The sequence below is a fragment of the Oxyura jamaicensis genome, chromosome 1 (assembly GCF_011077185.1).
Source record: "Oxyura jamaicensis isolate SHBP4307 breed ruddy duck chromosome 1, BPBGC_Ojam_1.0, whole genome shotgun sequence".
NCBI classification, from domain to species: domain Eukaryota; kingdom Metazoa; phylum Chordata; class Aves; order Anseriformes; family Anatidae; genus Oxyura; species Oxyura jamaicensis.
In genome coordinates, this window is record NC_048893.1 from 73553457 (window position 1) to 73568794 (window position 15338).

The 15338-nt window shown below is 36.5% G+C and overlaps 1 protein-coding gene and 1 long non-coding RNA gene across 5 annotated transcripts in view; both read right to left on the minus strand.

Moving 5' to 3' along the window:
- Positions 1-8097: 8097 nt before the first annotated feature.
- Positions 8098-15338, minus strand: part of ARNTL2 (aryl hydrocarbon receptor nuclear translocator like 2) — a 41079-nt gene continuing 33838 nt past the window's right edge. For all 4 annotated transcript variants that reach the window (XM_035321354.1, XM_035321362.1, XM_035321370.1 and 1 more), the window contains 3 exons: positions 12856-12943; positions 11676-11766; positions 8098-10515 (listed from right to left, as the gene is read on the minus strand). In XM_035321354.1, coding sequence (XP_035177245.1) covers positions 10382-10515; positions 11676-11766; positions 12856-12943 — 313 coding nt within the window. In that variant the 3' untranslated portion in view covers positions 8098-10381. The remainder of the gene's footprint in view (positions 10516-11675; positions 11767-12855; positions 12944-15338) is intronic.
- LOC118164192 lies at positions 10612-11669 on the minus strand. The gene is made up of 2 exons (XR_004749366.1): positions 10897-11669; positions 10612-10732 (listed from the first exon to the last, which is right to left on the minus strand). It is a non-coding gene; the product is annotated as an uncharacterized LOC118164192 (long non-coding RNA).

Below are 15338 nucleotides of genomic sequence, written 5' to 3' on the forward strand. Positions count from 1 at the left end.
ACATTGGTATGGCAGTAGTTATCCACTCTACACACTGTTCGTTAATGTAGCCTCTAGCTTGACAATAATTACATTTGGCAATTACTAACTCTCCATATGTGCTGCTTTCCCAGGAAAACTAGCAGGGTATCATTAATACCTAGTGACAATGATATCATGTGAATTCCAAAGGTCACACAGGCTGTCTGTGGCAAAGTAGCAACACTCTACACAGCTATTCCAAGCAGCAAGTTAGTTTAAAATGGATGATTGTTGAACTCAGTATCCTTCCATGTATGATGTAAGGTAGGATAAGAATAGTGATAAGGAAGTGCTCCCTGTTATTTTCCTTTGCTTCTGAGGGTTTTCAAAAGTTTCTACATCAATACACATTTTTCATGCAATTTTTAGTGTATCTAAAGAGGCCTGCTCTAGCTCTCTGTGAGGCTGAGGAAAATGTAGCAAGGGCAAATGAAATTCCAGACACTGTTGGTAAAGTACTGTAGTCCATCCACTTGCCCAGCCATTGCCAAGAAGCAAAGCTACTGCAAGCAGCATGCGCCCCACTCATGCCCTTCTCCCAAAAGCACAGGATTTTATGAGCAGTATAGAAACTTCTTCTGATGGTCTCAGCCTTACACTATTGAAAATGTAGAGAGTTTTTGGACTTCAGCTCTAGACCCTGTTTGGCTCTAAAATAAGGATAACAGGAAACGTGGTCCCAACAGTTTTCCTAGTGTGTTGTTTCAACGCAGCATTTTGTTTCCTGCTTGCCATTATCAACCCCAGTTGTGGGGATCCCCCTTAACCTGGAGTCTCTCAGAACTGGGCATTGCAAACATCTGCTCTCATTTGCACACTACCCTTTTATGACAAACTGCAAGCCTTCTAAATTTGTGAGGATCATAACCAGTGAGTAGGGCCACCCCAGTTTCTGAGGCATAAGAATTCACGTACTACAAAACAAGTATGATCACAACTGGTGCTACATTATAACCTGGGTCTGCAAGCTTGGCATAGCAGTCAAGGAAACCAAAGGTGAATTTAATGCATCTTCTCCAGCAGCGGAAATATCTGCCTCCAGGTTGAGGTGGGTGGAGAAATAGCACAACTGGAAACAATCTATGGACTAAAAGCTTTTAGCACAGCCTCGGGACAATGTCATTTGAAGTCCATAACCAAGTTCCTACTTCTGTAAAAAAGGCAGTTTTAAAAGGTAATTTTTGAAGATGCATTGTCTAAAGACACACAAACCTATACATACAAATGCCTCTAGTATTATTTTTATCCTATGTTTTACCAGTCCTCGAAGCAGTGCAATTTCTTTGCTAACATTATTATGCTAACATAATACAGATTATTTTAGTATAAATAGGGGATTAATGAAAAAGACACCACCCAGCTTCCAAAACTACAAGTAAAAACCACACTGCAACAGTAAGCTCCTACCAGGAGTAACATCTATATTACCCTAACAGGGTTCCCAATTTGATTATTTAATTAAGCTTCTCAGAATTAAACTCATGTAAATGATGCAATTTCTGCCAGAGTACTGATGAACCAAATCAAAACCCAGATAATTAGATTTTCTTAAGTCAGGCCGTCCCACTCCAGGTTTCTCATTATGAAGACTAGGTAAAAACCTACTTGAACCCTCCTTATTCAGAAGGAAGATGAGGTGAGCCACAGCTTTGAATTACCTCTCCTATGATATAACATGAGATTGGGGGTAATGTATAAAACTCAAACATGAAGTGTCAGTTTTATGTCTCTGTTTTAATTTGCACTTCTCTTTACATCAAGACTTGTTATATAGAGGAAAACATGGGTATGTGCAGGGGACGGAAGAGCATCTATTTTTGAAGAAGCATGAGAAGGTTACACCTTAACTTCTCATGCTAAGGCTTCCAAAGGTGGCACCTGACTCCAATACACACTTTCAAAATACAAGACAACTGAGGGCTCTAAACTTGCTCCACTTCCACAGAAAGGCTTAAGGAGAGAAGCACACGTAGTGAAGCCAGCTGGGCGACTCAAATCCCAACCTATTATTCTTCATTTTCATTATGATTTAGGTGTATGTATAGATCTCACCTGCTTGAAAAAACAAAGCAACTTCGGCATTAAACCATTGATTTTCACCTTGAGCTAGATTACAAATCATGTGGTCATTGTAGGAAACTCGCATTTGTTCCAATGAGGTAGAGAATTGTGCTCCCTTCTTTGTTCTCCTTCTGTCCTCATGGGTCTTTCCTTTTCTTCTTCTATTGGCACAAGTTGCAACAGGCAGGACTGGAAAATGTTTTTGTTTCAGTTTATAGGCTTTGGGAAAGTACGTTAATTGCTAAAAATACACAGCACTAACAACTAGAACATTGAGAACTAATAGACAAAATTAAAAACCTGCAAGTGGGATTGATCCTTCAAAAGGGAAGTCACATCTGCTTATGTACGGCTTTGCTTAAGCTAAATGATGTCTGAATTCCCATGTTTATCCTGGCTTTGCTCTTCAGCCAAGTTTCCTTTTACCATACTAGAACCTCTGCTCAGCCTGTCATTAATGTTTGCATTTATTATGAAGTTTCAGCAAATGCCTTTTGAACTCATTTTTTCTCTGATGCAGAAAAATCTTGGTGATTCATTAGTGTATACTGAAGTATATTCACAAGTAAATGCTATTAATAATTCCTTTTCTAATGCTAATGATCTTATGTTTTTCTTTAAGAAGTATATAACTAAAATTGTTGCACTAAAAAATCTAATGATGCTTAAAATTGAGATGCAGATTGCTTCTACCATTTTTGACTACAACTTTACAAATATCTCAATGCTATTTTGATGCTATCAACTTTTTTTTATTATTATTATTTTTGCCTGTGGCTCTTTTTTTTTTTTTTTTTTTCCCTCCTAGTGCAGAATTATTGTGCTGACACGAACTGCTAAAACTTTTGCTTAACTACCAACCAAAGAAGCAATGTAATCTACGGAGTTTAATTCTACCTTGCATACTCCAAGCACAAATACTTACATAAACATGTAGCTAGTTTTGAACAGAGCTAGTCTTATGAATAAAGCTACTTATATTAAAATGCCTATGAGATTAAGCTTTTAGACATGAGCAGTGGTGTGTAGAGATGTCCAAGCTGGACCTGGAGCTAGATGGTGGAAGCCAATTAGGTTAGACCTACAAGCTTTGCTGTCATAATTAGGTGATTTCTTTCTAGGATTCACTTTGCATGGTGCCACATACAAAGCAGCCTGTTCAGAACTAGCCCTGGAATCTCTCAAGATAGTACTGCAAAATGCTATCACATAATTAGCAGTAATGGTAAAGCAGTGATCCTTCTGCAGGAAATTGCTAAATCTTCTTTTAAAACAACGACAAAAAAAAAAATTATACGCTGCTGCAGATGTTTCCAAAGAACTTGTGCAAAATCAGTGTTGTCAAGCTGAAAATGAAACACACATAATCAATTCTAGGTCACTATTTCAAACTTAAAGCTCACAAAATAAACTTGTTATTTACAGCTCCTGAGCAGCTACCAAGAATTGCAGTTTTTTAATTGATGGGTAAGTTCAACCAATGTCAGGGAATAACAACAATAAAAATGATTAAAACACTACAACAATTTATGCTTGAGATTTCAAAAACCTTTTATATAATTTGAAAATGTACAGTGGACATCTGCATATTTTAGCTAGATTATTACTTGAATTTCCATCAAGATGACGAAATGCAATTTAAAAACTATTCAGTTAAAAAAAAGACACATGCCCCGAAATGGCAGAAACACACTGCATCCTCAGCAGAAACACTGAAGAACCTTTTTGCCATAAACTATTAAATAATTGATGTGAAATGTGAGCTTATTTCATTGTTTTGACACAAATATTTTGCCAAAACACTGCCTTTAAATATGACTTGTTCTCCGTGTGATTATCAGTGGGAATAACCTTGAGAGCAAGACATGAGCATTGCTGCTTTTTCTCCTTCTTAGCTATGAACTAAGACTTCAATTTAACAAGTTCTGAAAAGCAGAAACATTTAGAATGCTTGGTCTCATTAAAAGATGGACTACTATATCTACAAATGATTAAGTAGATCTGATATGATGATCTCATCTACAGCCTACATGAATTAAACATATCTATTTGTACATATAAAGTCCTTATATCTATCCAATGGTAATTGCAGAGAAAGAACACACACTAAAATACAACATGGCAGTAGAGAGGATTTATACCCAGCCAATTCTATTTTGAACTTCCATTTTAATGATCACATTGCAATTGTTCTTAATAGTGATCTTGGCTACACTGAAGCCAGAGGCAAAGAATCTTATTGATTGTTGTGAAGTCATGTTTAGTATAAATCAGTTAAAATGTTAAACTCCAATAGGGTCATACTAAAAATCCTAAAAGTCGTGTTATATAACAAGTTGTGTTATCCATTCCCTGTGAAACTCAGCTTTCAGAGGAAACAAAATTGTAAAGAACTCATAGTTCATTCCCCATTACAACTATTTTAAGGGTTGGAAGAAGTTTCCCAAATTGTTTCATAGCAAGAAACAGCTTAACCATACAATGGCATACAGAAAATTACACTGGGCATTTCAGTGAATTACAAATAGAAGCACCCATAGATTTCCTTGCACATCAAAGACCAAATTAAAAACAAACAAACAAACAAAAAAAAAAAAACCCACTCTATTAAAGTCTGATCACTTAGGAGGAAAATATAATCCAGTCATCTCATATATCATATTCCTAATTCCCACATCAGGGACTGCAGTTCTTGACATACAAACCGACTGGTTTAAAACCCCTGAACAGGTTAGAAGTTCTGTCTGATGAAAAACTTCCTGCCACAAAAATGTCAGTCACAAGGTCTTCCAAGTGGCTGGAAGATTCATCTTCCAAATTCCTTGATCCAAAAATACCCGAACAACTTTGACTATGCTTTTGAGTGGGACAGTCATCAGGGTTAGCAAATGTCTCACCAAATCCTGGAAGCCTTATTCCCTATTACCCAGTCTTAAAGGCCATAGCTCGATTACAAGCCAAAACGAGGCTGAAGGTAGCAACCAGAGGAGTAACTTTCCAGTCCTTCTAAAAAGGGCCATGCTTACTAACATAAACATAAACATGCTTACTAACATAAACTTGTTCCAGTAGTACAAGTTAGACTCAGCAGTGTCCAACTCCTTTCAGATTGATTAGGTGTTGTTTCAATTTCTATTATTAGATAATCCACAGAAACCCAACATCAGTAGTTACAAAAATGAAGCTGTGGGTGGATTAACACAAGGGGGTTGATTATTCAGTGAAACTGATCGCATGAAAAGGCAGCAGTTGCATACCAGCCTAAGTGAGAAATGATCCAGCCTAAGTACTTTAAAACGTTTTCCCCTCACACTATCAATAACCCTCTTCACCATTTTTAAATTTAATACCTTTAATGCTTATTACCAAAAACTGAAATACCATTAAAGCACTTGTGATAAGAAAGCTTACCAGAATGAGTAAATGCTCACATGGTTAAATATGACAAAGATGGAGACAGAGAAGAACCAACAATCCAACCTCCTTTATCACAGAGCAATTGCAAGACCCCACTCCACAGCCCCAGTCACACAAACACTTCATCTGCAGCACGGCAGTAAGGCAGTGAATTGCATTTCAGGTTATTTATAGAAGTAGTGGTCTTTTTTTTTTTTTTTTTTTTTTTAAGTATATTTATTTTTTCTGCAACTCTATCTGGAGTTTCACTTCATTTGATCTTTTTGTTTATCTGCAAACTCCCACAACATTGGACTCTTTCCCATGACTTTCCAGCAAAGTAACTGTAAGAACTCTGAAATAATGACCTTTAATTTCTGTGATACACAGCACATGTTTTTATACTAGAAACTTGACATTCCTTCTAGAATTTGGATACAAAATGCCCCAAAAGTTAAAACAAACTAAACAAGCATTCACCTTTTTTTTTTTTTTTTTTTTTTCCCCCCAAAGGTAATCTAGGAGTGTGCTGTAAATTACTGTAATAAACCACAAGCAAGACAGCTCTGAAGAACTACGATTTAGCAAGTTTTAAAGCTGTGGGTTCATAAAGGAGGACTGTTATAAAAAACTACATCATCATGAGAGAGACAAAACACAGAGACAGAAGATGAGAAACAACTGATTGCTGTCTCTTCCAGTACAAGCAGCAGTGATCCACAAATAAACTAGCAATCCGTAAATGAAGCTGGCAGGAGTCAAAACAGGTAAGAGCTCTTCCTGCAATATGAAGCTAGTTTCCATGGGGTCAATGCAGGGAGTTCAAACACACACTCGGAATAGACATCCCTCAGGCTTTACCAAACAGACACACCAAATGAAGCTGAGGAACTCCCCTGAGCTGAAAGCAGTCAAAGCTGTTGCTGCATTTACCATATTATTTTCTTTTGGAGTTGCCTCATGCCCATTGCTGCCCACAGAAGAGCGGGCAGTCTTACATGCTGTAGCTGCTCCTACCTTCCATGCACAACGAAGCACAACCAGCCTGGTGCCCTTCTGAGCTCACTTCTGAAGAACAAGTGTTTAGCAGGTGACTGTACCTTGCAGAAGCAAGGCTAAATTCACCTGCCTGGTTTGTTATTGTTTTTCAAAAATAAACTATTTACTATCTCTTAAAAGATAATAAAAGCATTATCTGATACTCCAACTGTATTTGTCTTGAAAAAGAGGTATTCTTGAAGGCCTTTCAAGTCAAAAGTGCACAAAGATGAGGAATTGAGAAACCAATTTGCTTATTGTCCTATTTAGACAAAACCATGTCTAAGGATGGAACCACTCCTGTTGAAGAATTTTTAATCAACTCAAATTATTTTTGCCTAAATACTAAAGCCCAGTAGTTTAGTATTCTATATGGTTTAGCCTCATCTGTAAGATTTATGCAAGAAGCAGTCTTTAAAGTGAGATTTAAAACTATTGCAAATTAACTCAAATACTGTATTATTCAAAGTTCTGCTGATCTTTTTATAGTCGTTCCTAGAAACACATTGCTATACTTCATTGTTACAAAAGAGTCCATTAATTATGTAATTTTCTCTCAGTCATGCCAAAGTTCCCTAAATTTTGCAGGACAGATTGCTGATGTCAGGTCACGTACGCTTGAGATCTGGCAAATGTTGTGGAAGTAAACATTTACCTCCCAGATAGGGCCAGCACTATGAGAGCAACAAACAACCAGGAAGATTTTTCCCACAAACTTATTATTTCCAAAGATTGTGTATTTCTAGAGATTTTGACAGGAAAACAACCAAAATATAAGAAGTTGTATGTAGTAACTGCCCATACATATAAATTTATCCTTCAATTAATCAGACATTCTGATTCATTCCCCTTTCACTCCAATTTCTCTCGCATTTAACAAAGTAAAAACACTTCACAGAAGCTGACACATAACATACACAACTCACAGGGCCTTTAAATTAAAAATAAAAACAAAAATATGTAGTAGGCTGGTATGGTTTGACAGCAGCTCCCCAGGACCTCATGTAAGAAGAGCTGTAGAGACAGGAACAGCATCAGTGAAACTGCTCTTTGCTGCTTCCAAGAGACATGAACATTTTTGGCATGCCTCTGTTCCTCACAAGGAAGATAGGAACTTTCTGAAAGCAATTAGGCTGTGAAGAACCCAGAAAATTCAATGATAGCCATCTGCCACAGTATAGGGAGCTATTCAGACCAATCTTTTAGAAGACCAATCTTTTAGAAATGAGGTACACAGAGAACATTACAGCAGCACAAGCTGTCTTTCAGCAGCTCATTCACCACTCCGCTTACCTTTTTCTGGATCCTCTAATTGTCCTCCACGTAAGTATATTCTTCATTTCAGCTTGGATCACAAATAGGAACACACTACAGTCAGCAACCAGTGAAATCACCAACTTCAGCCTATTGCGCTTGGAAGTAAATGAAAAAAGTGACCCTCGCTAGGGACCTGAGCTACCAGAATCCACATTAGTTCAAACTCCCCATTTAAGTATTTAGAGAATGAGCCTGGAATCTGAAAGCGCAAGTACTTTATGTTTAAATTTAATGAGCACATAGAATTGTGTGCAGACTAACAGCTGTGCATAAAAATAACATTAACCTTATTTCATCACATCCTCCAATAACCTGTACCAAGTCCAAAAAAAATCTGTCCTTATCTTACTGGAATTGTATTGTTGTACAAACAGAAACAAGCACATAACTACCTCAACTGTATTCAAAATATATAAAAATTTCACCTCTTTATTCATCATAAATGTTTACAAATGACACTTTTTGTTCTAGGATTTCTTTAAACCAGAAAATTTTGCAACATTAAAGGGAAAAGCTAAAAATTAATTGAGACATACAATATTGATTACTGACTGCAAATGACTATTACTTTATTATTATTATTATTAATATTTTTAAGAAAATGCAGTAAGAATCCAAACCAGTGGTTGGTTTAACTTTAGAAGGTTATATAGATCTTGTTAAATAATTATTATGCTCCTTCAATAACAACATCTATACCATTTTAAAACCAATCCAGAATAAAAAACAAACCATGTTGTAAAGAGTCTGTGCAATATAAGGACATGTATTTACTTATTTCTCCATGCTAGCCAGGGTACTTCTTATTTTATTTATAATTGATTTTTACCTTAATGGTAAAAAACATAGAAAAGGGAAAATACATTTCACAATGGCAAAAATTGCAATTCTTATTTTACAGTTGTACAATTCAATCGATTTTTAGAAAATGCTTGTTTATTCTCCTCACTTTGCTTTATGATATAGTCCCAAATTCATCTTCTGTGAAGAAACAGAACAGTTTATTCCAATAAAGCTAAACAACAGGTAATTTTGGCCCCACGTCTTTAAAAAACTGTAAATGCAGGAAATGACATGCAAGTTCAGTGCAAAATATCTACAGACAGAAAAAAAAAAAAAAATCCAACAAGCCATTCTAGAAAACTTGTACAAGATGTCACAAAAAAATCATCATTTCTGAAACAATCCATATCTATAAGATATAAAGCTGCTCTGTCAAAGCATAGCAAGTCAACGTATGACAAAATTTTGTATTCATACATGAAAGGGTAGTCATTCAACAGTATAAGCATGACATCTGGCGGCTTCTTAGAGAAGTTACCTTTTGTTCACACTTCAGCCTTTGTAAAAGAACGGGCTGCCTATTGCTCATCTTTACAGTTCAAACAAATGTAAGAGTGCTTATGGCAGTACCTGCGGTCAAGTTTTAATGTTTATATTAAACAAAGATACACATATATCAAACATCTTCAAAGGCTTTCCTTTCATTACCTGAATTAATTTTTTAAAAAATCTATGCTTTTATGATATATAACTGACAAACATTTATCTATACCTTTAATATCAGAAAGAAAAAGATCCACTTTATATATTAATGCTATATTGTTTTAAAGCAACCTATTTAATGTCATGTTCTTAAGTAATCTGCTGTAACTGGTATACGGGTCTTGGAAAAGCTGTTCCTCAGAAGATCATTCTGGATCTGTATTCTGGAACTAAGACAATCTAACCAAAATTCTCTATTTAGCAAATAATTTGTGATGAGACCAAAGTGCTTTATTACAGTTACAGCATTACTTTTCTTAGGTTCCATGCATTGCCCCTCTAATAATACTTTATGAATAATACAAAGTAGCAAATATTTTGTTTCTCTTTCCTCATACTCTCACCATGTTTGTGTACTGGCAGATGATTGAAATTATTTTTCTCACAACTTTTTCTTCCAATTGGTATGATGGTCTAATCCTTGCTCACATAATTGTATGCTGCATTTTCACTTTTGACTACAAAAACTGCACTTCTGAAAGAGCAAGGAATCACAAACTGTATCACTTAAGAATTACAAAACCTTATTTTACAACTGTACTGTGTGCGTATTATCATTTTAATGAAATTTAGTAGTTATAAATATTTTTAGATTCTGTAATTAGACTAGATTCTAGAGAAAGTAACACCAATAATCAACATTCTCTCGTTTGAAACAAAAAATAAATAAGTGTTAAATCTAAGAAAAAGTATTTCTGTACATTGTACAGTATCTTTTGGTTAAAGCTTCTTAGAAAAAATATAGCTGTGTTTTAAGCATTCCAGTTACAGATAGTTCGGTATTAAAACCTCAAGGCTCCCCATCATAAAAAAAAATACTGCATTTTTCCATAGTTGCAGCAGAAACTGTCTCTCTGTGAACACGGCTTCAGTCTTTAAAAATATATTGATAGTACATATGAATTCAAATGCAACAATAAAAAAGTCATAATACAGTACTGAGGATGTATGGTTGTTGTGCATTAAGGATTTAAAATTCCTCCTTATTTCAAAAAAAGCAAAACTAGAGAGCCCATTGTATATCACTGAGTTCAGCTGGATCTCCAAGTCCTCCATCAGCCTCCAAGTAATTCATAAGAGCAGTCATAGCAGTGTCATCATTTTCACATATTGCGAAGTCCAGATGAGAATTACAACCTATAAAATTATTAAAATAGGTATGTATGCAGTACAAAGCATGAATAATATGGTAACTTTCAAAACCTATTTGTTTTTAAACGACACTTTTAAAAAAAAAGATGAGGCAAACATTTACATGCAAACGTTAAAAAATAAAAAAGTAAAAATGATAGGAATAAAGGCTATCTGCAGACAGTCAACTGCTAGCTAATAAACCTTGTATCCAAGCTCATGCCTCCAAAGTAGAAGGCTGCTTCCTAGTTATTGTCACCTTAGTGGGAAACACAATGATATGCCCAAATTTTCATCTGATATACTATGCTGGATGAACTCCTGAAACCTCATGAGTTACTATGTGTTAGCTCCAGAAATCAACTCTGTACCCTTGCCTTTAACAACAGTAAGGAAGTTTTAGCTCAAGTATCAGTGAAAAATGTTTCCTGGCCTATCTTGAAAAAAAAGTGTTTACAAATTCTTTTTTGAGGATCATAGCTCAACTGGAAGACAGCTATAGGTTATAAATTAAGCTCTAGTAACTGATCATAAAAGAGGGAGATGGAAAAATTTCTAAGAGCTGAGGTATGCTCTTTGCTTATTCTGATAAGCATAAACATGACTTTAACAGCACTTCGCCTTTAATGTTAAAATTAATACAACAGCATTCTCCTCTTCCAGAGCCAAGGAATCCTATATCCAAAGTTCTGGCTTACTGAATTCTTGAAGGAGGAGAAGAAAGCGTTCTGAAACATTTTTGTCAGCTGTTTTCATGTGGATCTTCACAGTTTGTAGTTAAGAAAGACATAAAGTACAATAAGGACAGTAGTTCACAAGTTACTACCAAATCCTTTGTAGCACAATGTTAACACTTATCCTTACCTATCTCTTTCTTCTGCAGAAAAAACTCTAAGTACCTAATTAAAATGCAAGAACGTAATGGTAAACTTGTATTGCAGGATGTTATTTTTGCCACAAGAATAAACAACTGATTTTGCTGTTCATCTTCCTGTGACATCTCTTTTAAGAGTTCCCTCATCTTAAGACAAACACTGACAAAACTAAACTCTTGAAACTTTACAACTTATACATGGTAGTATACTGGTGCACTCAAAAACTACAGATTTTATTATAAATGTCTTTCCCTGCAGTCCCCAAATACCCATAAGAGAAATAAATCTTACTGAGGAGAGGTTCATTACTAGGAAATGGAATAGCACCCTGATTTTGTTCTGCTTCTGAAGGACACAACTGATTCAACTCCTTATTTGGCACCTAAAATAACAGAAATAGTAGAAGGACAGAATTAAATTCTAAATTTAGTCACAATTATTATATTACTGGAACATTATAAATTGCTGTGAAAGCATTAAGAACTAGGTAAGAGTTAATGAAAAATGTGGATCAAAGAAGATCTACCGTGTTTTATTTTTTTTAAAGTTCACAGAGCACTAGACTGCTTAAATAAAAGGTGATATTTACACATCTGTCAAGACTATTTCACTGTGGTAACATCTGTACTACTAAGTGTCTAATTCAATATTCAGCAAATAAATTCAGCACAACAAAATGTACTGGTAGATGCTTTCCACATATAGTACCATAAACTACAAATTCCCATTGACATCATCTGTAGTAGTTAATATCAACACAGTCTTGCTAAATGACAAAAATCCTCATACCTCCTATGTTAGGGATGCATTAAACTATAGGTATTATGAAATTGTATCTCTTCTATTATTATTTTGCATCTTGTTACAATTACAATAAAAATCTAAATAGTTTTAAATTACCTTTTGCACTTGTGAAAACTAGGCTAGCAACAATAGAGATAGAAGTCATCCTACTGCAAACATACCAGCAAAATACATAAAGCAGAGGAAAAAATGTTTGAGAGAAAGCAAGAACCAATATTTTATTTAGGTTGTCAAACTGAACTCAAGCAGGTAGAAACACTTTTACACTTAGATGGCTGCTTAGCAAAAGTTTTAATGCAATACCAAGTTCAGAAGAATCCTTATCACATGAATCACACTCATCTTATTTAGCATATTGTATAGTTTCAGCAAATAACCTAATAACTGAGTAGAGACTGCAGTTCTCTCAGTCTCAGGGAATGTCCCCTTAAGGCTAGAACTGATGTCCCAGTAAATTAGGTTGGAACTTCTGCTGTTGTCATGTCTTAAAAAGAATTTCATAGCTACCAGGTAGCTGGCAATACCTTACACATTCTCTCACACAAATCCCAATATGGCTGAAACATAGGCTTTGTTTGTACAAACAGAGGACATGAGCTTGTTAGGACATGAGCTATCTGCTGGCAAGCTTTTATTTATTTATTTTTAGAGGTAGTGATATACTCACATTGCTGCAGTTTACAGTTAAAGCTGGAGAAGGTGACTTTCTCAAGAGATGTGATGGACTTAACTCCTCAGATGGTGAAGAACGCAACCTAGAATTGTATATGTGTAATTGATTTACCAAGTCACATTGATCATGAAAAGCAGCCTGTTGCAGAACCCAGAAGATCTCCCCAGTGATGAAGTATGAGCCAGCTAATCTGAGATAAAGTTGGCTTAAATTCTCCTGAAGATTCTAAGTTCTCTTGCTCTTCTATCGATAACGCAAAGAACAGAAGAGATCAGTAAAGTCCATAGGTCATTATTACTTGAGCACACTTGTTTTTCTCTTCAATCAGCAGCAGTGACAGAGCAGAGAGTCAAATGTTTCAGAATTAGGCACACCGGTATAAGTAGATGCATTTGAAATACATACGTAACATGGGCAACATCAGGAAGTTCTGCTAAACTAACAATACACCTTTCTAATACTCTAATACTATTATTATAGATACTTGTCTTTCTCTATATTCATTAAACTCCAACCAAAAATAAAGAACACTTAGTTTGTTACCAAAATTATTTGAGATCCTGCTCATCCTCCCTCAACAAACGTGCTGGGTATGAAACTAACAGTGAAAATGTCATACCAGGGCCCTTTGGACAACTTGCTCGCATTTCCCCCCACTCTTCCTGACTCGCAAAGGACAAGACTATAGAAGTGGAGCACTCTGGATACACCAGTTTCCACCACTTCCTCAGATCCAAAATGCAGTATGGCAGGAAAGACAGGATATGGATGAATAAACAGCCTATCTTAATTAAGTCTAGTTACTTGCACAGAATATTTATTAGTTCCCTACATTCCAATGTCCAATGTATAATTTGGTAAGCAGTACTATGATCTCTAAAAGCTGGGACAAATTCCAGACTGAATAGATTTTAGTACTGCTGTAACTGAAATGATCATTCCTCACATGTTAAACTGATTTAGATATGCTCATAAGTGGACATAGCCCTGAATTTTTTGTTAAAATTTAGTGATGCCTGATGCACAGCTTGAAAGCCATCTGTCTTACTTACTAATATTAAAAAATGAGAAGAAATTCAGGTATTAAACACAGTCATTCTATTGGATTGTGACTGTAACCACAGAAGTATTTGATGAAAAAGTGCTGGTGTCAACCTTTGTTGGCCACTCTAAAATTTGTCTAATTTTGACTGCCTTAGCACATGGAAGATAGTAACCTGAATTCATATAAGAGAAAATGAATAAATAGCATGAAGTTCTACTCTCCAGCTGGAAAGAAAATACAGCACTATTTTTCTGCAACTATTTTGGAAAACTGAATTACATCTGGCTGCGAGCAATTACATTCAGACATCTACAGAAACACTCAGTATTTACTGATGACTCTACAACGACCATTTGTATGTGTGAATGCCTTTTCCTCTTACAGACTTTAAAACCTGGTTCCTCCCTGTCCCACTCCAAGATACAGGACTGCAGGATAAATGCAGTGCCAAGGATCCCAGTTGCACAGTGCAACTGCTCCTTTCCACAGCTGGCTTCTTTTCATAACTGTTCTGCGTAGGCTTATTTGCAATTTCCAGTGTCCACGGACAACTAAGATCACTGAAATACACATACCTGCTTGAGATTACCAGGGTTCCAAGCACTGCAGTTGACTGAACTGGCAAGCAAAACATTTTTGCTCTCAGAATATTCTCACATTCTGTCTATTATAGAATCACAGATTCACAGAATATCCTGAGTTGGAAGGGACCCACAAGGATCATCGAGTCTAACTCCTGGCACCACACAGGTCTACCCAAAAATTCAGACCACGTGACTAAGTGCACAGTCCAAATGCTTCTTAAACTCTGTCAGGCTTGGTGCAGTGACTATTTCCCTGGGGAGCCTGTTCCAGTGCACGGTAACCCTCTCAGTGAAGAGCCTCTTCCTGATATCCAGCCTGAAACTCCCCAGTCACAGCTTGACACCACTCCCATGGGTCCTATTGCTGGTCACTAAAGAGAATAGGTCGGCACCTGCCCCTCCACTCCCCCTCGTGAGGAAGCTGTAGACCATGATGAGGTCTCCCCTCAGCCTCCTTTTTTCTAGGCTGAACAGGCTAAGTGACCTTAGCTGCTCCTCATACATCTTCCCCTCTAGGCCCTTCAGCATCTTCGTAGCCCTCTTCTGGATACTCTCTAACAGTTTTACATCCTTTTTGTACCGTGGTGACCAGAACTACACACAGTACTTGAGGTGAGGCCGCACCAGTGGAGAGTGGGACAATCCCTTCCCTCGATCAACTAGCGATGCCATGCTTGATGCACCCCAGGATATGGTTGGCCCTCCTGGCTGCTAGGGCACACTGCTGGCTCATATTCAGCTTGCTATAAAACACAACCCCCAGATCCCTCTCTGCGGGGCTGCTCTCCAGAGTCTCATTGCTGAGTCTGTATGTATAGCCAGGGCTGCCCCATCCCAAGTTGTTCTTG